At 37.2% G+C, this 25,987-nt stretch overlaps 1 protein-coding gene across 5 annotated transcripts in view; it reads left to right on the forward strand.

Annotated features, from left to right (window-relative positions):
- LOC139941150 (cGMP-specific 3',5'-cyclic phosphodiesterase-like) overlaps positions 1-25,987 on the forward strand; it is a 147,107-nt gene that overhangs the window by 76,188 nt on the left and 44,932 nt on the right. For all 5 annotated transcript variants that reach the window (XM_071937603.1, XM_071937600.1, XM_071937604.1 and 2 more), the window contains 3 exons: positions 4,989-5,059; positions 22,387-22,450; positions 25,157-25,357. In XM_071937603.1, the coding sequence (XP_071793704.1) occupies positions 4,989-5,059; positions 22,387-22,450; positions 25,157-25,357 (336 nt within the window). The remainder of the gene's footprint in view (positions 1-4,988; positions 5,060-22,386; positions 22,451-25,156; positions 25,358-25,987) is intronic.

A 25,987-nucleotide genomic window follows, 5' to 3' on the forward strand; every position in this document is an offset into this window, starting at 1 on the left:
TTATGTCCAGAAACAGCGCATGGTTTGTTTTGAACAACAAAAATATTTATCAGGCTCATGAAAGTTGAATTGTTTTTATGATATGTACTAACACGCATGATTTGAATGATATTGATACAAAAAACCTGAAATTATTGAAGGAATATTTCACATAATTCCTTGCAATAATAATGTTTTTGTTGTCATTAATAAGGAATGAATGTAGATATAGAAGGATTCCTCTGTTTAGCACTTCACTTGAATCTTTACCATAAATGTATTCAAATTGATCGTGCTAGCCCAATTTCCAAAATATTGTCAATTTTGTTGAGTTTCTAATGTGTTGTTCTTCCCCCTTGGTTGGTTTAGTAGGATGATCAGAATTCTGGTTCACATTCGAATGGACATTTTTTTATATTTCTTTCCCTCATTGTAATAATTGAGTTATATAACTTTGTGTTTTGTTTGTTTGTTTGTTTGAATGTGAGAGTCAAAGACAAAAATAAATGACGATGTTGATGGAAAATTGAGAGATTTGTGGAGTGTTTCGAACAAGTCAACTTTGTTTAATTCTAGGAATCGACTGCATCGCTTATTAAAACATTCCTTACATTTTTCTACCCCATCAGTAGATGTATTCTTTCATCCTACACAAATATTCGCTTTCAACGATGTTGAATTTGATTTCGGGGGAAAATGGAAGAGATTGTGTAAATTATGTTTCACAAATCCCAAAGAGTTGGTTGATTATAGATTCCATTTGTTTTTATCATTAAAACAAAATTAAATGTTGTAGATGAACATTTCCGCAGTTTTTTTCTTCTTTTATAAACTGAAGCGTTGTGTTTTTATTTCTTTTTGTTGATTACTTGTTGAATTTATTTCCAAGGATGATTATTCACTGCAGGATTGGCAACTCTAGACGAAGGCTGTTTTACGCATCTGTTTTTGGTTTGTTCTTTCGGCAATGAATTATTTCTAACCAAAATGCTAACTTCTATCGGAGGTTGAAAGCGTATACTCTTTTTTGATTCACCTGGGTGTGTTGTTAGTGATGTGGAAACTCCCTTAATGCATGGTGGTGTTTTTTTTATAACTTTTGATCTGTGTTTTCCTCGCCATACTAACTTGGAATCTGGCTAATCCATGAATTCTGATAAAATAACATCATATTTTCCTAACAATTCTGCAACTTCCATTTTCTTGGGTTTGATTGATATTTTGTCTTTTGTGAACTTTCATTCCTGATCTTTTACCAGTGTGCTGTTTCTCTAACACCTTTTCAACCTTTTTCAGTGCTGTGTTTTGTTAACCAGAGTTTTACCATGTGCTGCTGTACATTGAATGATTGCATCAGTGTGGAAAGTTCATTCACCAGTAGCCCTGGCGGCCTTACTCTTTCGTATTATACTACAGTGACGTCCTGGATATCAGGGTCCATTTCTAGGGCGGAAAATTTTCAAATCTAACCTGCAAGAAGCCACTAATTTCAACAGATTCACATTCCACGACAGCATACATTTTTCTGCAGTGGGTTTTGGTCGCATATATTCCTCACAAATCCGTCATTTTCGAGAAATAATGCAGCTCCTCCCAGCGTAAACAAATTTCCTGTTTTGATCATAGTCTCACAGTCTGCGCAAGTACACGGCGCGCATATCTTGCATTGTGTTTGCATGTTAACGCTGAGTGGTCAAGATACGGTGATCAAGAATAACTTAAGTTTGTTTATGTCTTGTTACACTGTTTATGTTTTGTTACACGGAATGTACGCGCGCGTATGAACGGCAGCAGACAACACTGTGAGAATACGATCAAGCCGGGAGTTTATTTAATGTTAGGAGCTGCATTATTTCTCGAAAAACGATGGATTTTCTGAGGAATATATGACGACCAAAACCTACCGCAGAAAAATGTATGCTGCCAATGAATGTGAATCTGTTGAAATTGAGTTATGAAGCTTTGAAAATTTTCCGCCCCAGAAACGAGCCCTAATATGTAGGACTCTGTGTCTGTGTACACCACAGAGGAAGAGTCCTATATAGGGCTATTATTACCAGATACAACCTTGGGTAATTGAAATGACTTTAAGGGGTCAGATTTTAAACAACCTTGCAGAGTCAGATCACATGCTAGGACTTATGTAAGGTTATATCAATTTGACATGACTGTAAAAGTTTCAAATCGTATAATTTATCATACAAAACATTCAGGTCATATCTCTGGCTATGACCTTGCTAAACCTCATCGTGTAGATACGACCTTAGCAAATGGTATGACCTTGTACTTTTGCACCGCTAGCTCTGTATCTTTAAAAAGGTAAAGCAAACCTTTCAAGGTCACATCCACTGGTAAGAGCAATACTAGGTCATACTTACAAGTTGGTCAGACAACTTGTAAGTATGACCTCATATTGCTCTTACAAGTGGATGTGACCTTGAAAGGTTGTACTGGTTGGTATGACCTTTGTATGACCTTGCAAGATCATTCTTATAGAAATGACCTAAAAATGGTGGCACTAGATGCAAAATTTAATATGCAGATGCTATTAATTTATAGGGTACCTCTTTTCTTTGGAAGAATTCTTTGTTGAGCCTAAAAGGTACGACAAAGCCATTTTCAGGACGGTATCCCCACCACCCTTTCTTATTTCATTCACAAAAAGGAAAAAGGAGAAGAAAGAAAGCTTGATTTTATCCAAAGTCAAACATCAAAATGACTTTATGAACGGCATCCCCCACTACTCTTTCTTATACATTCGCAAAAAGGAAAAGAACGAAAGGCTGGACAAGTTGTTCGAGGAGTTATTTCTTGAGAGTCTGGGTACCTGATTCTTACCAGTAGAATCCGGCTTCTCTTGTGACTTGCGAAATTAATTAAATCAGTCGTGCCATCTTGCCGTGAGTGTAAAATAAATGATGTGTCAGCAGTACACCCTTCGTAATCCATACATTCCTTAGGCGTCACCATATCCCATCTTATAGAGACAATATCTTCCCAATTTATACCCTTCTCTTCCCCCGCCCATATTGATTGAGACACTAATGAAAAAAAAGAAGAAGAAGAAGAAAAAACTATAAAAATAAACAATTATGAACACTGTATGCTGCTTATGAGAAAAATAGTTTTAATTGGGTCACTGTCTGTAAGACCTACGGCCCTAAAAACTAATTAAAATCATTTGTTTTCAAAGATTTGAAATTTACTGAGAATAAAATTGTTTGTTTTCTTTAAGTCAAGCAGGGGTCATTTCAGAGGAAAATACGTGCACGCCAACAAAACAATCACAGCAGATGTCAGTTTACGAATTCAAACTTTTGCAACCTAAACTTTTTTAAACACAGTTTCTCTTAAATTTTTACTGTTTCAAGTGTACAACGAAAAGATTCTGTAAAATAAACAATATATGAATAAATGTTTTGAAAAGAATATAGTTCACAAAACAAATTTGTAAGCAAAAGTATTGTTACCCAAACTCGATGGAATGGAACTATAAAAAATTGTTTTCTTGGTTACATACCGATACACAGTAAAGGCTCTCTTACATGTAGGTAATTGATTTGAAGTTTTAATGGCAGTATGAAACAATGGCAAAATTAAACCAACTTTTCACTGTTTCTGTTTCGGGAATGCATCCGAAATTGATCTTTCAAGTTTTAGCTGAATCTCTGATTTCGTTCAAAGGCTAGTCATTGAGACGATTACATTATGCAAGATGCATGCCTACTTGTTTCTGAACCTACCACCATAGCCCCATCTTGAAGGAAGTTTCTCGCATGAACTGGCACGTGAAAAAGTCAGCGAGAATTGGAAAAGAAAAGAAAGAAATATACAATGGGAAAAAAACAGGGCCTGAAGAATGGTTGTAATTAAATGGCACATTGAATGTTATTGCTGTATCCTGTGTACTGCTGAAGTGTTTTGCACTTGCCTCTGAGCAATGATGGCGCACTGTTTTGGGCCTAACAATTACACAAGGGAGTTCCTTTTTGTGGTGTCCTCTCTTGTGAACATTGTTGGCCAGCTTTGCCCGGAGATCCCCTCCACAACACCGGCCAGGGAAATGAATATGTGACACTGTAACCCCCAAAAGCCCACGGGGAAAAAAAGTGGGCTACCGAAGAACCCAGTGCTTAACACCGTGCGCTAGTAATAATAACGCCACGAGGCCCTGTTTGTCCAACTCACTTACAAGGGGCTTCGGCGCTTTTAATATCCCTGGCAAGGGGATGTACTACCTTAACCAGGGTGAAGATGCAGAGAGTTTGCCGGAACTCCGCCCCGGGGCGCTGGAGGAGGCCAACTCTTACATCATCAGTATTTCGACCATGTGTAGCAACACCTCAAGTATTAATCAAGTTACTGATTAAACAAGTCTTAATCTACCCTTTCCCTTCTTATTGAGTGGAATTGGCTAGATTCTAAATAAATTAACAGCATTTTTATGGCTTCTGATTGATTCTGGCAAGAAAAAAAAAACCACCAAATTAAATAAATATTGTTTGAGACGGCCTCAATAAAGAACGATAAGTTTACAGAAGTTTTGCAAACAAATCTAGCGCTCAGAGACAAAGCCTTTTTTTCCCAAATTCAAATTTGTTGGTGACTCTTTCTCTAAAGCTAAATTGCTTCAAATGTGTCGTTTCTTACAATTCTTTTTTTTCCATCAGCTTTTCAATGCTCTTTACCAAGGTCATTAATTTTTCAGAGCAATTACCAAAGGCACCTGTTTTTAGGAAAGTAGGTGTTCCCTGGGGTGTTTTAACAAAAGAAATGCAAGTAATTGTCTCTGCATCTTAAAACAAAAATTCTAAAAAATAATTGAATTATCTCAGTTTTATAGAAGGTACGTTAATCACAATTCTAACCCATTTAACTTCTACAATTTGATACTTTCCTTTTACTTGAGGACGATTGATTGAAACGCATTTTTGAATCAAAATTTTTTGTCAAATGTGTTTCCTTTCCTTTTCCCAAACCTATTTTTCTTATGTTATTTTCTTGCTCAGGAATTCCACGCCGGTTTCAGCAAAGCCTTTGACCTCCATTGCCAGAACAAGGAAGAGATCAAACAGCCCAGGTGAGTTTAGCTTCTTTCTCTCAAGCAATTTTGTTTTTACAGGGATGTAATTTCTCCGTTTGTTTACAGGAAATTCATTTTTGAATAAAAAAATAATAAATAAATAATAATTTACAAAATTTAAACAAATAAAAAAATTCAACATTATCAAACCCATTTAAAAAATTCATCAAATTCAAGATAACAACCAATAAGAACATCCCAGATTGCATATGAGGGCTTTTAAAACCAAAGATAAATGTATGGACGCAGACTAGGCTTCGTGCTCACAAGCCTTCACTCTCCCAAGCTTTCACGCTTTGTGCTCACAGTTCAGACGCATCCCCGGTTCAAACAAGAGGAATTTATTGTGTGTGGTGAATTAGTCAATCCGCCCCCTCCCTGCCCGGGGAAGATCGATAAGAACCATTATGTAGCATCTCATCAGGTGAAGTCAGTTTAGGTATTTTTCACTTTGTGCACATTCAAACGCAAACATACCTTTTACACAAATGTCACACCGTCTCACTCTTCGCCAACGCAGTAAAGTGCTTACACTGCGCAAACCCATCAGCAAGCACCTTTCCGACATCTTAAACTACGGAGTGTAACCTCTTCAGAAAGCTTTGCTTAATAGCTTTCGTGAGCTTTATCATGTACCCACTCACTCCCTCTGGCTTTGAGAAAGAAAAAAAAATCCAGACGAAAAGAGAGAAAAAAAAAAATCTTTCTGTCCATCAATTTCCATGAGCGTTTTGATATTTTCTTCACCGAGAATGATATTATTTTAGTATTGATAAATAGTCACTTCTACCTGAGGTCATGTTGGAGTAAATCGGGGAAAATGCATTTAGACAAGAACAAGATTATTCTGTGTCTCCCATGGGGGGGGGGGGGGGGGGGTTAAGATTATGCGCTGTACTTTCACGGGTTCCAAAACTGATTAGATGTTCCTTGACCAGATCACTCAAGTCAAGATGTTGGGAATAAAATAACTGTCAAAACTGTTTCTACCCTGGCAGAGAGTCTTTCTCAAAGGCTTCAATAAATAAATAAAAGATATTGACTGATTCAAGAAAGGGCATAATTTTCTTCCTAGAAATAAGAAAAGAAAATACATTCATAAATACCTCAGACGGTTTTGCTATTCCTTTTTGGCGGAGAGCGCGTCACTTGGGGGAGTTTAAACGGTTGATAATGACCAGCTGGAGCTCAGTTTATAACCGGGTACTATGTGCTAGGCTTTGTGCAAGATGTTTCTTGCTACGGGGGAAGATGAAAGACCCTAAATTGGATGTATAAAAGGCCGAAATGAATTTCCCATCGTGGATAATAAAGTGAATAATATTGCAATACAACCCAGTTCTGTAAGGCACATGTACAGAAATCACATACACTGTTCATTGGAAAATTACCAACCAAAGTAGAATCAAGTCAGCACTCATAAAATTGACTGCAGAGTCTCTTTCAGGCAGAACAGAGCTTTGTGCTGATTTACAAAGCTTTGAGAGACGAGGGTAGCTGAAACAATTTGGAAAAGTTTGGGAGTCTTAATTGTAAATTTTGGTTTTAGAGTTTGGCCACATCGGAAAGTAGAAGTGTTTGAATTAATGTCAATTTCAAGAATCGATAGTGGTAGAATTTTAGTGACAAATATGATATCAGGTGGTGTTGCAAAACTTCAAGCAGGTTTTTGTAAATCGATAACCCGTTTCACACGAATTGCAAAAGCGAAGCTAATTTCCTGTGTCGCAATTAGAACAACAGCACATACTGAACTTTTTTTAATAAACGCATACTGATTGTTTTTGACACGTTTTTTTTTCCCCCTTCCGCGTACACCATCGAGTGAAGTAAGCACTGGGCTCATGTCTGAAAGTGCTACATTGCTAATTCTTTGAGTAATCTATCGAACCAAGGGAACCTCGAAAGCTGTCAACATTTGTCAGGTCAGACAGAGAGTCATTTGAGATATTTGACTTCATCTCTCTCGTCTCTTTGTATGACTGTAAAAATATTGCAATCTTTGGACGGCCCCTAACACTGCTATCTCTAACATATCATTTCTAGGGTATAAGAGGAGCATTACAGAATCAGAATTTATGTAATCCACCATACACATAAACTGACAAACCTGAAGAAGGAGATCGATCGGCCATCTGGGTCACAAGAGACTGATAGTGAAAAACTTATTACAAACTTTGCATTTGTAATCGATGCATTGCATCAATGCCAAAACAAACATGAATAAAACACTCACTGAGCGATGGATTCCAAATGATAAACTCCAAACGAGAAATTACATTATTTATTTCTCATCAAATATGACATTTCAGACAGAATTATTCCAAGGGATGTTTTCTACTATCGTCATCATTAGACCGTGTAAGTTTTTTGTAAATCTGTGATCTTCACGATTTTTGATTCTTACTAATTCTGTAACGTTCCTTTAACAATTAATCACATGTGAATGATTTCCAGGCACAGTTTTTAAAAGCGGTTGGGTTGGCGTCGTGGTACCTTTCCTCGCCTTCCACCTACTAGGACCCCGGTTTGAATCCCACCGGGGGCACAATTTGGTTTTTAAAGACAGTGGACACTATTGGTAATTGTCAAGACTAGCCTTCACAGTTGGTGTATCTCAACATATGCATAAAATAACAAAGCTGTGAAAATTTGAGCTCAATCGGTCGTCGAGTTTGCGAGATAATAATGGAAGAAAAAACACCCTTGTCGCACGAAGTTGTGTGCTTTCAGATGCTTGATTTAGACTTCAAATTCTAAATATGAGGTCTCAAAATCAAATTTGTGGAAAATTACTTCTTTCTCGAAAACTACTCCACTTCAGAGGGAGCTGTTTCTCACAATGTTTTATACCATCAACCTCTCCCCATTACCATTTTGAGTAATTATCAATAGTATCCACTGCCTTTAAGTCCATACCTGACTGTGTGGGTTTTGCCTTAAATAAATATTTGGGGTTTTCCTCCCACTTCTAAAACTAAAACTTCCTTCCTTGTCCTCTCCATGAGTTTCTTGGCTAGTAAAGTGATTAAGTTCACCTTTCGGAGTGCCCTTGGATTTACAACTAGATAAAATGAACAGTTTATTACAATTGTGTTTATTTCAGTCCAATCAATTCAATTCAGTTTATTGGTCCTACCATGGAGGACAATTTCCTTGCATACAAGCTATACACAATATAATTACACACAAACAGAAATGCACTGAATATGAGTCAAATCAAATTTAGGTTCAGAGTTATTTCCATACCAATTAGGCAGTACAGTATCACGGGAAAACTACATCAAAATTTGACATCATCTTTTGATGAAAGACTTGTTTCGAGAATGGTCGATATTACTTTTGTAACCTAGTCTTAGGTAACAGGCTCTTAGGTTAATTGAGGTAAGAAGACAGAAACTGTGTCTTTACCACGGCACTTTGTAAACCCTGCTGCTGCATAAATCGATTTTTATGTTTCATAAAATTTTAAAACCTGTCTTAAAAGTGTTTCTTTTTGCTCCAGCGCCATGAGTACCTTGTTGGTGAATTCATGCGCTATATAAGACTCTACTACTATTATTTTAAGTAAGAATCAAGTGCTAGCACTCAAAGCAAATATGAACACCTTCAAATATTTTAGGAAAACTACGCTCTGTGTAGTTGTTGCTATTTATTTATTCTGGCAATCATCAGTAGTCACGAAGATTCAGTCGAACCCACGGACTTCAGTCTTAAGATACTCAAACCCCCGGAAACTAGACAGGGGACACAACAAAACCCATTATACAGAAAGCAAAAACCCATCATCCCAGTCGTCACGACTTTACGTTGACAAATGTTAAAGTTCATTATATTTATTTATGATGACTCCACATGATAAGGTGTTGAAACCGATGGAAAGCCAGCTGTGGTTTATGACTCCTTGAAGGCATTACTGATGACCCAAGGAGTAGACAGTCAATATTCGGTAGCGTTCGCGGGGGGGTAAGAGAATTCAGAAATAGGAACACGATCATCCAGGCACGAGTATATACAACTACGAGATTTCAATTAATCCGCATCGGAGCTCCAACGTTTACTGGAGTGGGGAACTTTCCGAGGGGACTTTTTGTGTGTAGCCAACCTGCTGAATGCGAGAAAACACTGGGGAGAAATCTGAACAAATAGACGGAGATTGGCTACTTACCTCGGACGCATATGCCCTCAAGAATATGTAACTGAATATGTAACTGATAGTTTGCGGAGATGTGCTTTGATTTTGAAATGCTTACTCAGTGTTGATTTCACTCCGGAATAATTAAATTTAACAAAGACTTTGTTACATTTTGGAAAATCTGAATTGATTCTGAGAATGGATACTTAAAAGTGGGGGATAAAACTTCAGGATGAAGTGAACAATGCAATAAAGAAATAAAGTGGTTGAATCATGTTTTGTGGGAGGTGTGGTAATTGAATCATTCACAGACTATCAAATAAATTCTGAAGGCAATTACAAAAAAAAAAATGGCTTACAAGCTGTTCCTATTAAAGGCATCGACACCGTTAGTAATTGTCTAAGACCAGTCTTCTTGAAATATTCAAAAATAACAAACCTGAGGAATATTGAACTCAATTGGTCATCAAAGTTGCGAGAGATTAATGGAAGAAAAAACACCCTTGTTGCACAAGTTGTGTGCTTTCAGATGCCTTGACATTGAAACCTCAGTTCAAAATTAAATATTTTAGTGAGAAATTACTTCTTTCTCAAAAAAGTATGTTACTTCAGAGGGAGCCGTTTCTCACAATGTTTTGTATAATATCAACAGCTCTCAATTTGCTCATTACCAAGTAAGTTTTTATGCTAACAATTATTTTGAGTAATTACCAATAGTGTCAAGTGCCTTTGCCTTTAAATTTATTTGAAGTAATGCCGATGCAAAATTTAACATCTATTAAACGTCAAAGAAATGAACAAATCAATTTAATTGGGAATGTCTATTCGCCAATTATTCCTGCAGTTGCTGCTCGTGATTAATATGCCCTAATCACTAGGATGTATGATATAAATAGGTCTATAATTGGAGGGGGACAGTTTTTACTTGGGAGTTCATAATCGCAGTGAGGAGGCAGTGCTTTTTTTGTGGTCGTTGCATCGTTCCCTCATACTTATAGCAGTGATTGTTCTGGGTTATATACATGACCATTAATTGGAGCTTGATTGATGTGAATTGAGTGGTTCTTTTTGGATCCCCTAATAAGACTCCACTGTTGTCTTAAAGGAACATTACAGAATTTATCAGAAAAGAACTCGTCTAAGGCCAAAGATTTACATCAAACTTACACAGTCTGATAATGTCATTTTTTATGAGAAATAAATAATACTGTAATGAATTTAATTGTAATAAATTAAACCGTAAATAATTTCCTGTATGGATTTTATCGCTTAGTTAACGTTCTATTCATGTCATGCAAAAATGTTCAATCGGTTTTTCTCTATTTTCTCAAGACCAAGAAGGCTGATCAATCTCAAACTTCTACAGGTTTGTCAGTTTATGGTGGATCACATAAAGTGCTTATGTTAGCAGAAACCAATTTCTTTAAAGATACATGCAGAGTTGTTCAATGGTTCTGTTTCTGGAATGTTTCTTTGTGAAGACGATGTCATTTATAATGAGATGTTCAGGCCCTGAATTTCGTTGTAGACGAGGGACAGCAATCTTCCTCTTGTAAGGGTCACTTCTTTGTATGATGAAAATACATTTTGTATACTGGGATGCTGCAGTGAATTCAAATAAAACAATTAATTTTGCTGTCATTTATTTCTGATATATGTATTGAACATCAATGAAATGTGTTTTGTTTATTTCCGACATATCTGACTTGCGTTATTAGCGAATAAGTCATGCCCCCCCCTTTCTGGATTGTTACCGCCCCCTTCCATCGACGTCACGTCGGGAATTCAAACATATCGGCGGCAAAGAGAGTCTGGACCCTAACTACACGCGCCTAGGTACCAGGCCACACAGTGCACACGTCTCTATATGCACACAGCCAGGGGGCTCGACGGCTCGGGTTACCGACATGACGTCACATTTATGCAAATGAAGTCTCTCTTTTAGGGGCGGGGTGGGTTCCCCTAATCTCTTGAAAACCAGTTTTAAAATACTTGCGCATTTAATAAAAAATAGAAAAAGATATTTCAGGTTTAAAAAGTCATGTTTAATCGTTTAAATGAAGAAAAAAAAAAACTGCAGCCACCCCTTAAAGGGTTTGGGTACTTTTTGTTGGACACAAAACACAATGTCCATAGACGTTGGTTTAATGTAACATTAGGGCCTTGTCACACGAGGTAACTTTTACAGGTAACTTGGAGACAACCAACTGCAGTGCATGCTACAGGGCCACTTTGGTGGGGCACAAGTCTTTTTTCAAACATTGTCTTACGATCAACAAGAAAAGTAGGTGAACATTGAAATGTGAATGGCTTTCCTTCTTGGAGATTGCCTGGAACTGGATGCTTGTAAAATGCCTCGTGTGACCTGGCACTAAAACCTACACGGTGCTGTATTATTGAAATATGAGTAAAATAATGTCACAACAAATATTTCAGAATGTACAATGTATTTAAAGGCAGTGGACACTATTGGTAATTACTCAAAATAATTATTAGCATAAAACCTTTCTTGGTGACAAGTAATGGGGAGAGGTTGGTGGTAAAAAACATTGTGAGAAACGGCTCCCTCTGAAGTGCCATAGTTTTGGAGAAAGAATTAATTTTCCACGAATTTGATTTCAAGACCTCAGGTTTAGAACTTGAGGTCTTGAAATCAACCATCTAAACGTACACAACTTCGTGTGACAAGGGTGTTTTCTTCTTTCATTATTATCTCGCAACTTTGATGACCGATTGAGCTCAAATTTTCACAGGTTTGTTATTTTATGCATATGTTGAGATACACCAACTGTGAAGGCTAGTCTTTGACAATTACCAATAGTGTCCACTGCCTTTAAGCGACTAGACTCTTGAAAATATGCTCTGTGATTTTCACTTTCTCTCTCTCAAATGCTCGACGATTAATGAAGCTGAAACTTCTACAGTTAAATTATACTACATGAGCATCTTCATTCAGTAGGGGTTCATATCATGGCCAAAACTTGATCTACGAAAGGTATCAAAACCCTTTAAATCAAGTCCACAAAAATAAAATACTTTGAAAGAAACATTCTGCAAAAAATTGAGGCAATGCATCTTTGATTCAAGAAAAAGAAGATCAATGCTTGACATCACAGCAATTCCAAAGATTGGATTTTTTTTCTCTGAGCCATGAAGAAGATGTGTGCCTCAGACGCATTTTTATCTGTCAGCCAAACGTGGTAAAGTACTCAACATCGCCCTAGCTTGCCATTATCATCCAAGTGTATCCAGACTCGAGTCGAAAGACCGTTTCTTAGCGCAGACATCGATGTACGTGCTTGATAAGATTCAGGAAGGGGGGGGGGGGGGTGCTTCAGGGATACCTATCCCCTCATGAGGCTGTATAAGGGTGGGATAAACACATTGGAACGCATGTAAATGATGTTTAATGCCTTCTTGGCGATGACCTGTACAAAAGGGAAACCACATCTATTTGTACTCGCTTTCTTTGCTCGCGATGATTTCCGTATGGGGCAGCGGTGAAGTGCTTGCGATGTGGCTGGCTTTCAAACAAGCTTGTAGTCTCCAGCTTAAAGGGCATATAGAAGGTTCAAATAAATAACTTCTCTGACAATGTTTAACCTTTTCTACAAAAAAATTTAGAAAGTAGAATTAGCTGTTGCCAACTGCTTACCAACTAAAAGGACCAATCGTATAAATGCGAAAATAAAAGTTTGTCTGACGTTTCGAACCTAGCAGAAGTCTTTCTCAAATGCAAATTGACAACACACAACACACATGAATGGGTACTCTTGTTTAACAGAAGCAGTCGAGTGCAAAGGAAATTTCATGTGGTTATCCCATGAGTCTTAAAGCGAGCTGTGATAACTTTATCCAGTGAGTACATTCAATAATGTCCATGGCATGTCTTGCATTTGACATTAAAGTATTGACTGATATTTGTTCAGTTAGTCTGCTGTTCCATTTTGATATTTAAAAGCAGGGGATACTTTTAATATACTTTTTAATATGATTTAATTTTTAGTTGTTGGTATACATTCCCTTTTTCCACACCTCAAAAGAATAACAGAAACATCATTTTTTTTTTCTCCCCAATTTTTTTGGACATACATAAATGTTAAATTGCCCGGGTAAAGACCAAAGTAAAAAAAATCAATTAAAAAAATCATCATAGATGTGTTGGACACCCCCCCCCCAAAAAAAAACAAAACAAACAAACAAACAAAAAAACACCCCTCAAAATAATAATTAGTAGTTTTTTTTTATTTTATTCTTTCTTTCAACTATTACTCCTTCTTTTGATACTATTTATTGCTTGAAGTTGACAAGAAAAATATATTAATTTGGCTCCCTTGAATGGAATTTTTTGTCAGGTGCTGTGCACTTTATAAGTGCAGTTTATTATTATTATTAATGACAATCGACAAATTAATTTGTGTTGGGTAATTATCTGGTAGACTTTGCACATGTTCAACACCTCAAGAAGGTAATTGATGCACATGATTAGTACATTAAAAGTACAGGTGCGATCTAAATCGGCGTTCATGTTCATGTGCCACGGAGTAATTTTGAAATCTAATAAATTGCTTTTCCAGTCTCCAAGAAAAAAAAAGAAAAAAAATGATTGCAATTCCCGCATGTGATTAAAGTTTTTCTAGTGTTTTGTTAGGAGTGCCGATAATGAGTGCTTATTAGATGTTGTGCGTGTAATGAACATTGCGCTGTTAAGGCACTGGGCACTATTGGTAGTTTCTCAAAATAATTGTTAGCTTAAAAAATTACTTGGTAACGAGCAAAGGAGAGCTGTTGACAGTATAAAACCTTGTGAGAAACAGCTTTCTTTGAAGTAACAGTATAAAGAAAGGTTTGCGGTAACATAGTTTTTGAGAAAGAGGTTATTTTTTACTCAAGTAATACAACAAATACAGCCTTTTTTATTAGGCATCTGAAAGCACACAAATTTGTGCAACAAGGGTGTTTTTCCGTCAGTATTCTCTTGCAACTTTGATGACCAATTGAGTCAAAATTTTCACAGATTAGTTATTTTATGCATATGTTGGGATACACCCAAGTGAGAATACTGGTCTTCGACAATTACCAAATCTTTCCAGGCCCCGATTTCACGAAACTCATCGCAAGTAGCGACGCATCGTAGGGTTTGCGATGCGTCGCAGACCTATAAGACACTTCGCGGCTGCGACGAGTTCGCAACTTACGACGTGTAACCGGTCGCAACTTGCACTTGCGACGCGTCGCAGCGCTTCATGAAATCGGGGGCTGTGCCTTTAAAGGTGGAGTAGAATTAAACTTATCAGCAATATTGTTCTAGTCTCACATTCATGTCCATCTTCGAGAAACATGGAGCATTCCCAAGACCAATGACTCCTTGATCCAGATGATAATTTTTCCAGACGTGCCGCATTTCTTAAATTGTAGACTCTCTCTGAAGGATTGTGGTTTTTTTTTTCAAAGCTAAAAATAATGGTCCTGAGAAATGATTGGGTAAACCAGAAATACCAATGTGTCTGAGATCATCGGACATAGATGGTGTTTTAACCATAAAACAATATCAGGGGGTTGTGATAAACAATGGCTCAGTAAAAACAACCAATCTTAGGTCTTGTCTTTGGACCATAGTGTTTCAAATCTCTTCTCAAAACTTATCTTATATGTCACAGGTATTCAAGGACTAATTTGTTGTGTCTGTTTTCTTTTGTGTTGTTTTTGGTTTTACTGCGCCTTGAACACCTAGCAGGGTGGATATGTGCGCATTACTTATTATTATTGTTATTTTTTTTGCCATAACAGTACAAAACAAAATACATTGACAATATTACCCCGGAATGGGCAAGGGTCAACAAAAGCAAATACATACTATGATCCGTAGATCTGTTGCCCCACATCTGGGGTACACGATAAAATTAATATAGATTTAACATAATATAGTACACAAAGCAATAATAAAAGCAGATAATTATACAACCAATAGTAAATAATAAATATCTAATAAGAAAAAATAAATTAAAAATCTAATAAGAATTAAAAATAAATTTAAATTAAATGAGTAATAATAACAGATAAGGTAAGGATAAACAATAAAAGGAAATAAATAAACAAATAAATAAAAAGTAAACTTGTAGATAAATTAAAATGACATAAAATATTGCACAAGTGATTGGGCTAAAGCTACTATTACAAGTCATAAGATTTATTTTAATAGCTTATCTAAACCCAAATACTCTTGTATTTAAACGGAGTGTGTCTCTGTCGAGGCAGTAGATGTCACCACAGCCCCTTTAAACCATTTTTTTAGTCGTATCTGCGAATATTTTGCAGATAAACTGTAAGGCAAACATTTGTGTAGCTCAGGAGTTTAAGGTTTTCCCGACAAACTAATCTCCTGAGAATCAAGACGAATCCAGTGCATTACCAGAGAGGGTGGATAGTAGAGGCATTTATAAATCACAATAATCATCTCAGCGCATCACATTTCCTAACATGTGATCTGCCGAAGCAAGGGGGGGGGGGAGAGACTCGTAGAGAGAGAACAAAATAATATCAAGTCAAAGCATCGAATTCCAAAATGTACAGCTGTTCCGTCTCATCATGGAACAACGGGAAGAAGACGCGGGGAGGAAACATTGGGGAGTAAGGAAAACTAGATTTAAAACATTTAAGTGGAGGGGTGGGAGACGTTGCTGGGAGAGATATGATTGAAATATTTCTGGATAAGAATCAGAGTCTTCGTTGGTGTTAAATTTCCAAGAGTGCTCATGGTTCGTTTTGGTGCTAGATGCTTCTTATGAGATCTGGAATGCTTGTTGCCGTCAAGGGCCAAATTTCACAGAGCTGCCTCAGCACAAAAAGCACAACAAAATTATGCTTACTAGACTAAGGGTGCCAGCTAAAATACCTTGTCACATGTACAATTTGAACTGGTATCCTGATCATGTTTGCTTAGCAGCAATTCTTTTGCTTAAGCAGCTTTATGAAACTGGTATCCTGCTCATTTTTGCTTAGCAGCAATTTTTTTGGCTAGTAAAGCAGCTCGATGAAATTGGCTCCAGACTGGCGAACCTGTCTGTTTTAGATTTTTTTGGGGAAAGAGTGCTCTTCTTGAGTGCATTGCTGGATTGCATTTTACGGAAGAGAGGGGGGAGAGGTTGTTTGCATTGGAAGATCCATGTGGGAGGGAAGGAAGGAAGGAAGATGGTCAGCAGTCCTTCAGGTCTGCATTAATGAATCCCTGCTCTGGATTTACTCTCTTTTTAGCGTTATGTATGTGACGTGTAAGTTGTCCTCTCCGGAAGACGATCAGACCACACTAACCAAAGCGTCAAGCAGAACAGACAGGCTCTTCTCAGGGCCACCACTACTCACAAAAGAGATTCTACGTGGTAAAGGCAAAGTCACACTGCAGCCATAACGAAAACGACAATGATCATGAAGCAAAGAGAACGCATTCTATTGGTTAAAATGCTCCATGCAGAATACACCCACGCTCATTCAATCACTTGAGGGCATACATTGCTAACGTTCTCGTTGTCGTTCTCGTTATCGAGGACTGTGTGACCGCGCATTAACACGTCAAACCTTACTTTTTTTGAAGTACTTTTCCACCACATCTTATCTTACGTAAGTTGTACTGATATGACAGCAATTGCCGCGGTGCCCAGTGCCTTTCCTGTGGTGCTGTTTGCAAAGTTAGGATACAAATTAATATTTTCCTCATCGTAGTGCCCCTGCTCTTAGGAAAATTGCTGTGCTCCTTCAAGAGCGAAGTTTAAGGCCTGATGATCAGGGATACAAATAATAAAGTAAATTTATATTTTGCGCTTTTCAAAAAATACTTTTTTTCGGTGAGACTGTTCTAGAGAGCAGCAGCCAAAGTGTGAATGTGGTTTTTTTCCGCATAAAATAATCTGGTGTTAGGAATATTGAGATGATAGTTGGAGGTTCAAAGAACATTTGAGGTGTTAAGACATTTATTCCAATACTGGCAACAACAAACAAAAGCATCAAATGCAATTCAAGCATTATATAGTCTACATAATTGAAACATACATATAACATGGCTGAAGATACTCCGTTAAGTTACTACCAACATGCAGGGAAAATTGGATGCATAGTGCTTTTTAAAAATGTACCCTGGGACAAACAAGACGTTGAAGTTCAAACATATTCATAAGATCAAGTGGAGCAATGTCACCCTTTGTAGATGTATATTAAAAACAATTAAACTGGTGAAGTTTACTCCATGGGTAAAAAAATTTTGTTTGACTCGCCCGGCCAGGTGAGGAAAAAAACTTTACATGTGACCCCCTGTGACAAACAATTTTCAGTCTTAACCACTAGTTGAAAACCTCTTTACCACACATTGATTCCCTTATTTGCTACTCAACATTAGCATTCTGTGAGCACAAAATTTGTTCAGTCAAAAATATTTTGCTGTGCAAAAGTGCTGGATGAAATTGTTCCCTGTTACTACACGGTGTATGGTACGAATGTAGTCAATATTATTTGAAAACATCATCATGAATGTTTTATGTTCAGTTATTAGAATTGATGGCGCGACATAACTCATTTTAGACACCATGGGTGGCACAACCCAAGAGAGCCAGCCTGTCTGATAGAAAACCCATAAAATGTCCAATGATTGGTTCAATATGTCAGTTTCTCTTGCTACCCTCAATCTATTACTCAATTTTGAATTGATTAAAAAACATATTTTTCCAGTCGATGTAATGTATTCGTGGAGTTTTTTTTGTCCGTTTCGTCAGAATCTAATGTTAAATGACAGACAATGTGGAGTCACACTGAGTAACTGGGCAAATTATCGTCTTTTATACCGGGGGCACCATTTCATGGATGTGCTTAAGCGCAAAAAGTAGATAAGCCACACTGAGTGACCGGGCAAATTATTGTCTCTTATAAACCAGGGCACCATTTCATGGACGTGCTTAAGCGCAAAAAGTAGATAAGTCACACTGAGTGACCGGGCAAATTATTGTCTCTTATAAACCAGGACACCATTTCATGAACGTGCTTAAGCGCAAAAAGTAGATAGTCACACTGAGTGACCGGGCAAATTATTGTCTCTTATAAACCAGGGCACCATTTCATGGACGTGCTTAAGCGCAAAAAGTAGATAGTCACACTGAGTGACCAGGCAAATTATTGTCTCTTATAAACCAGGGCACAATTTCATGGACGTGCTTAAAGGATTTGGGTACTTTTTCAAAATGTCCACAGATTTACATTAAACTTACAGGGTTTGAAGATAATGATAGTGGAAAGTTTCCCTTCAAATATTACTAACTGAGGTTGTGTAGTTTTTGAGAAATGAGTAAAACAAGTCACAAAATAATTTTGGTCTCATGAGACCAAAATTATTTTAGCATTTAACATCCCCTTAAAGGCAGTGGACACTATTGGTAATTACTCAAAATAATTATTATCATAAAACCTTTCTTGGCTACGAGTAATGGGGAGAGGTTGATAGTATAAAACATTGTGAGAAATGGCTCCCTCTGAAGTGACGTAGTTTTCGAGAAAGAAGTAATTTTCCACGAGTTTGATTTTGAGACCTCAAGTTTAGAATTTGAGGTCACGAAATCAAGCATCTGAAAGCACACAACTTCGTGTGACAAGGGTGTTTTTTTCTTTCATAGTTATCTCTCAACTCCGATGACCAATCAAGCTCAAATTTTCAGAGCTTTGTTATTTTATGCATATGTTGAGATACACCAAGTGGAAAGACTGGTCTTTGACAATTACCAACAGTGTCCACTGTCTTTAACCAGTTATGATATTATACCCAAACCATAGCATAACTGGTTAATACGTTTATGCTAAAACTGAGACGAAAGTTATTACTTTTACTCATTTCAACTACAGCACCTCAGTAAGTAAAATTTCAAGGGAAGCTCTCTACTATCATAATCTTCAAACTGTGTAAGTTTAATGTAAATCAGTGGACATTGTGTTTTTTGTTGTGAAAAAGTACATATACCCTTTAAGCACAAATAGTAGCTAAGACACACTATGTTCACACTGAGTGACCGGGCAAATTATTGTCTAGTTTCAAAACCAGGGCACAGTTTCATGGAGCTGATTAAGATTATGTTTTAATTATGTTTTACTCATTTGTTTAATTAATTAATTTTAAAATTACTGTTTTCCTCCCTATAGTACTTCTCCCTCTCAGTTTTTCTGTGTAAGATTCAGGCAATTTTAAATAGTAATGTAATGTTTTACTCCAATTTTTTTAACTATGTAACTGTTCATGTAATTCTGCTGCTGGCAGCGAATTGAATAGAATTTTAGTAAACCATTGAATAATAATAAGATTCAGCCAAAAACAAGCTAAGCACACCAACCTTAATATCAGAATAAGGTTACTTGCCAAATTAGCATGTCTCTTTCCAATTTGAGAAAATAGAATTAGCTGATTGCAAACTGCTTACCAACCAACATACATGTATGACTTGTATCCTGCTCGTTTCTGCTAAGCAGACAATTTTTAAGCACCATTTTCCTGATTGAGCAGCTCTATGACATTGGCCCTTGAGCACAATGTCATGATTTGCTTTTAAAGGCAAGGGAAACTATTGGTAATTGTCAAAGACCAGTCTTCTCACTTGGTGTATCTCAACACATGCATAAAATAACAACTATGTGAAAATTTGAGCTCAATCGGTCGCCGAAGTTGCGAGATAATAATGAAAGAAAAAACACCCTTGTCACAAGACGTTGAGACCTCAAGTTCTAAATCTGAGGTCTCGAAATTAAATTTGTGGAAAATTACTTCTTTCTTGAAAACTACATTACTTCAGAGGGAGCCGTTTCTCATGATGTTTTAGACTATCACCCTCTCCCCAAGACTCATAACCAAGAAAAGTTTTGTGCTAATCATTATTGTGAGTAATTACCAATAGTGTCCACTGCCTTTAAAGCCATTGGACCCTTTCGGTAAACAGTGTTGTCCAAGGCCCGCACTTTGTGTACCACAACTTCTATATCAAACAACAAACCTGTGAAAATTTAGGCTCAATCGGTCATCGGAGTCGGGAGAAAACAACGGAAAAACCCACCCTTGTTTCCGCGCGTTTCGCCGTGTCATGACATGTGTTTAAAATAAATCCGTAATTCTCGTTAACGAGAATTTATATTGTTTTGCTGTTTTCTCAAAAAGTAAAGCATTTCATGGAATAATATTTTAAGAGAAGTCTTTCACCATTGCCTTCTGTAAACCCTGTAAGTTATTTGTAAATCTGTGAACTTTTATTTTTTTTCCTGAACCGAAAGGGTCCAATGGCTTTAAGCGCAAAAAGTAGCCAAGTGCAACAAATATATGCTTATCAGAATAAGGTTTCCAGCCAAAATACCATGCCAACATGTACAAGTGACTGGTATCCTGCTTATATTTGCTAAGGGCAACAAATTTTAAATCTTTTTTTCTGCTAATGGCACCATGCAACAGTTTGTAACATCACATTCACAAGATCTGTACAAGAAAACTCAAACATGATACCTTACTTAAAAAAATATATATTTAATTTCTTTTTCCTTAGTGCTTTTATGAATTCAATCCACCAAAGTGAAAATAACAACGGCAAGTGAAAGTAGCTATAGACAATTTTTTGCTATTAAAGTCGCCATCTTGTAGGTCAAACCGTACGCCAACCAAACGCGTACATCAATGAAGCATGCAGCTCGCAGCATTGCCGGTTTGATTTCTACGGCACATGCACGCACACACACACGCACACGCGCACAGACGCCATCTTGTAGGGCAGATATTTGAACGATGACATCATATTCAATATGGTCTATAAATAAAATCTTGACAAAACAAATTCTGAGTGCAGTGTCAAAAGTTTTCACTCGTATGTTTATATACATGTACAGAAAGATTAACAACAGCAAGTGCTGTACATACATTTGACCTTGTTCATGTTCACCAAAAAAAAATAGGTCACGAATTTTGTTTCATTTATCTTAATCAGCTTACACTAGGTATACCTACATTTAACTCCAGACTAGTTCTCGGGATAACTCGTTTCACCCCATGTTACACTACGATTTTCAAGAGGAGAGTCGTAATGCCAGACCGAAAATTGTTTTCCCTTAATGTTTGCGGAGTCAAGATTGAACGTTTTAATTAAAATCCCATTAGGTGATAGTGTTGTGGTTTAGAGTAGAGGATCGTGTGAGCTGGGATGTGTTGACAAACCAAGAACCTTTTCCCACTCTGCAAAAAAAAAAAGGGGGCAAATCCATCAAACTAGAATTGGAAAATACTAATAACTTGGCCTTGGCTAGTCGCTAATTGATTTTGCGTTTTTTTTTCTCTCTGCTGAGATGAAATATCCAAACATGACTTTATGCAGTTCAGCTCTTAGCTGCGAGTAAGGATGATTAGCCCCCCCCCCCCCCCCTCCCAAATTATTATTATAATGCTTTTTACAATAATCCCCCATTGTGGGAGGAATGAATTATGGCAGTTTAATAATGACATGGAATTCAGGCTTTCTTTCGTTTTTTTTATATAAAATAATACCTTCAATAGGGAACATGTGCATAACATGGTTATTAATAACTAGTCTCATCTCACGACAGGATTTGATACCAATCCCTCCGCTCACTAGCGACCGGTTTATATCCCTTCAGAATTGTAAAATAGATACAATAATAAAAATAAAGATTGCATGGCTACACAGTTTTTCAGAATGGGAATTAGAGGACTCTTGAGGGTGCTATTGTGACCTGTTTTGGTGTGGGTCACCATTTATAAGAACGGGTACAAAATTAATGTTTCCATATGATAAATTTATCACCCAAACAAATATGGTGTATGAAAGGAAGTTGGATATATTTGTCAATTTCCAGTAAACTCGAAAAAGGATCAGCTGTTCATCATTTCAAATCAGTAGATTTATAAAATATTCTTTAAAAGTTGAATTTTTTTCCTTCGCATACAAGAAGTGATAAACCTTTTACCTGTGCATGTACCTGTTTATTATTTTTATCCAATGGCTGGAAAAGTGTTGTTTTTGATACTTTTTTACTTCTTACAATTTTTTCCATAACAGGCATTTTCATGTCATATTTAGTTACAGAGTGAACATTTTACTTTATTCTATTACATGTAAGTCCGAATAATACACACACAAAATAACACTGATTTTGTTTTTTTTACTCACAGTGACGAAGTGCTGAAAAAGTCTGTCTACTGCGAGATCGCCAAATACGTCTCTTTGACAGGAAAGGTAAGAATGTTTTTCACCTCGTTGTTTCCCTCCCCCCCCTCTCCCCTCCCTCGTTGCGAGGCAGTCATTGCACTGTCCGTTTGACCAATTCTTTTATCTTCCCAATCGTCAGTGAGAAGTAGATAACGATCTACATAATTTGTCTCCGGTATGCCTTATTGCATTAGGTGCAAAAAAATAAATTAAGCCCCTGAAGAATTTTTCCTGCAAATGCCGGTTGGTGGTTACGCTTGTAAAGACAGTGCCCCCATGTGCCATCATCAAAAAGTAGGCTATACGGTTTGGGTTTGGGTTGACTGATTTGTTAAAACGAATGTGGGGGGGGGGGGGGAGTTTTTCAGTACCTGGGATTGAGCTATACTGTTACAATGTACATCAAGTTATTTTGGTATGGATCTTGTACAAAATGAAAAAGAAAAAAAAAAGAACTGAATACAGAATAATTTTGTGCGGATCCCTTTTATTTGTGGGAAGACTGTTCATTTAAGGGGGGGGGGGTGCCCTTAAGGGATCGTGATTGTATATCTTTTGATCAAATAAAGCATTTCTATAAAGCAGAATTAAGGACTACCTAAAACCTCAAGCACTTCTCTAGATCAGAACAGAGAGTGAATTTTATATTGTAAAGAAAGAAAAGACCACCTGCACTTAGATCCCCTTAGGTAAGAATGTTCTCACTTTCTCAAATAAACACGGATGTAATATTACACTTATTCAATTATTACAGATTAACATTAAACACGCGTATGTAACATTTTTTCCCCTATTATTTCAATGTTGGCTATCACAGAAAGCCATTTTTTTCCCCTTCTTCTTCTTCTTCCTAAGTTGAAATTAATGCAATAAAAATGAAATTTGACACAGATAGGTACTTGACTTTTGCATGCCCGATTCAGCGTTTGCAATACAGACACTAGAATCACTCTTTGTACCGTGTACAAATTATCATCGCTTTCGCCCGCGGGCATTTAATATAAACATGCCTCGTGCGTGTGTTATTGAATCACCCATGCCACTCGGAAATATCTGCAGCGCTTTTGTGTTGCATTTCTTGAGAAGGAGTTTGCAATGGCACGCAGGCGTAACAGTAACCCCAGATGAGTGTTGAAAAGAAGCAGCGTCTAGCTAAGAACAAGCGTAGCAGTTGAATCGTGAAAACAGTTTGAACAAAACGCCGTGGCCACCAGGGCCCAATTTGAGCCGCCACTTTGAGGGAGGACCCTCTCAGAATGATTGAGTATCATATTTTATTACCGGCCTGCCTTCATGTTTGTGTTTTGTATTGTGCCCCCTAGTCCCTGCTCCTTGTTTGCGTCGGGACAACATCCCCCCTCTCAAAGAAGGTGAAATTAAAGGATTTTTCTTTCTTCCTCGAAGTGTCTCGGTAAACTAAGTTATTCTATCTACAAAAAAAGCATGCTAACTTGATCAAGAATATAGCGCAGAAACTTAGTTAAAGGGCATATTCTAAAATACTAGGCTGAGCAACTAGATACCACGATGGAGCTCTTTCAAAATGCACAACCTCAAACCTCTTTCTTCCTCAAAGTGTCTCAAAAACTAAAATTATGTTCTCTACCAAAAAAAAGCGTGTTAACTTGATCAAGAATATAGCACGGAAACTTAGTTAAAGGGCATATTCTAAAATACTAGGCTGAGAAAAAAGAATGAGCAACTTTATTTCACAATGGAGCTCTTTCAAAATGCACACCCTCAAAAATTACTTCGATAAACAACCAAAAACTATAATAAAAAATAAATAAAATGTCAATGATTTCCTGAATTCATACTGACCTGGGAGAATTTTATTTTTATTTCTTGGTACTCGGCCAAGAAGTTCTTGTTTATTTGTGAATTCTGATTACGTGGCTAGTTGATGAGCAGTAGAAATGATGTTACTTAGCGTATAGGATTAGTAAACATATCTCTTGTCAGTATAAATAATATCAAGAAGACTCAAAACTTATTGGAAATAGATGACTTTTGTGTATATATTTGTTTTGTGGCTATAAAACCTAAAAACCTCAGATAGGAAAGTTCAGTTCCTCTGGTTAACATCTGTTTCATCTGGTTTGTTGTCATTTTCATGAAAATGTGAAATGGAACAGGAATTTGAAACGGTTCACCATCTGGTGTTAGCTTTTTGGTAAATATACAAACATCCCACGGAAACATCTTTACCGACGACGTGTTGTTATATTAGTGAAATATAAACAGAATTGTAGAATCTTAGCTTAAGAACCATCTGGGAATCTTTTTTCCACATTTTTAAGAGTCCTTAATTTATCTGAGTTTTGGAACTGAGTGAGATCTTTCGAAGGCCGTCTTTGAACTTTACTCTTTAAGGGGCAGAGCAATTTACCTCTGGTAAGGGGCTTGACAAATTTTGTAAATTTGAACTTTACAAAAGGTTACCACAGCAAAAGCACAGGGTACCACAGCAATTCCTATTGGTGATGTGGTTTACCAGGCCTGCAAAGGCTTTAACCTGTCACAAAGAGTTAGGACTAGTCTTATCTCTAGGTAGGACAAGTTACTCAGTCCTAACTTAGGACTAGCCATACGTTTTTAATATCTCCTAGGACTAGTCCCAAGTTAGGACTAGTCCCAAGTTAGGACTAGTCCTAACTTAGGACTAGTCCTTAGTCCTTTTTCTCATCCATTCTCTCTTTCACCCATCTTGCACTATTTCATCTCTCCCCATAGATCATCAACATTGAGAAGTTTGAAGTACAGACACAATTCAAACTGGTCTGCGAAGCAGACATGGACTTCAAGATCCGCTCCCTGCTCTGTCAGCCGATCTACAACAGCCAGAACAAAATCGTTGGCGTAGCCGAGATGATCAACAAGACCGGGGTGTCCGTTAATCTCAGCTTCACCGACCAAGATGAGAATCTGTTTGAGGTAAGTTGATCCTCGTCAAAGAGGTAAGCTGATCCTTGTCAAATTGAATTCTGCTAATGAGTGACCATATTTGAAGCTTGTATAGTCTGCTTTCAGGAGCTAGAAAAAAATTAAAATAAAAGAGCTAAGATGGCAAATTTGTTTAGTGGAATTTTACATCGAAACTGTTGGGAAAAAGAAATACTTGTGACTGAAGATGGGGATTTATGAATCCTCTATGAAAATTGATGACAAATAAGAAACTCCCAGTGATGTTCTATTAACAAACCTGTCCAAAAAAGTCAAGTATTTTTCTAGGAAGTCATTCTCATGCTGAAACTAGGGTAAATGGTTTAATTTTATTGGCGCTTGCCTCGGCAACATCGAGAACACTTATTGGACTCTGGTGAAGGTGTCCAATGCTTCCACCGGTCCCAACTCCTGTGATGTCATTCCGGCTCTTAAATCCGAGACAGAAAAAAAAAAGAACTTAAAAGAAGATGTCCCGGCAATACATTAATTAGTAACCCTTGGGAAGTTAATAAAGTTAATACATCTGTCTTGATCCTGGGCAAACTCTGAACGACCCGGGGGCCACATGTTAAGACGAGCCACATTTCTTGGTGTGCTAAGTGGTTGCTATGGTACCCA

This window comes from Asterias amurensis, chromosome 8 (assembly GCF_032118995.1).
Source record: "Asterias amurensis chromosome 8, ASM3211899v1".
Lineage (NCBI taxonomy): Eukaryota > Metazoa > Echinodermata > Asteroidea > Forcipulatida > Asteriidae > Asterias > Asterias amurensis.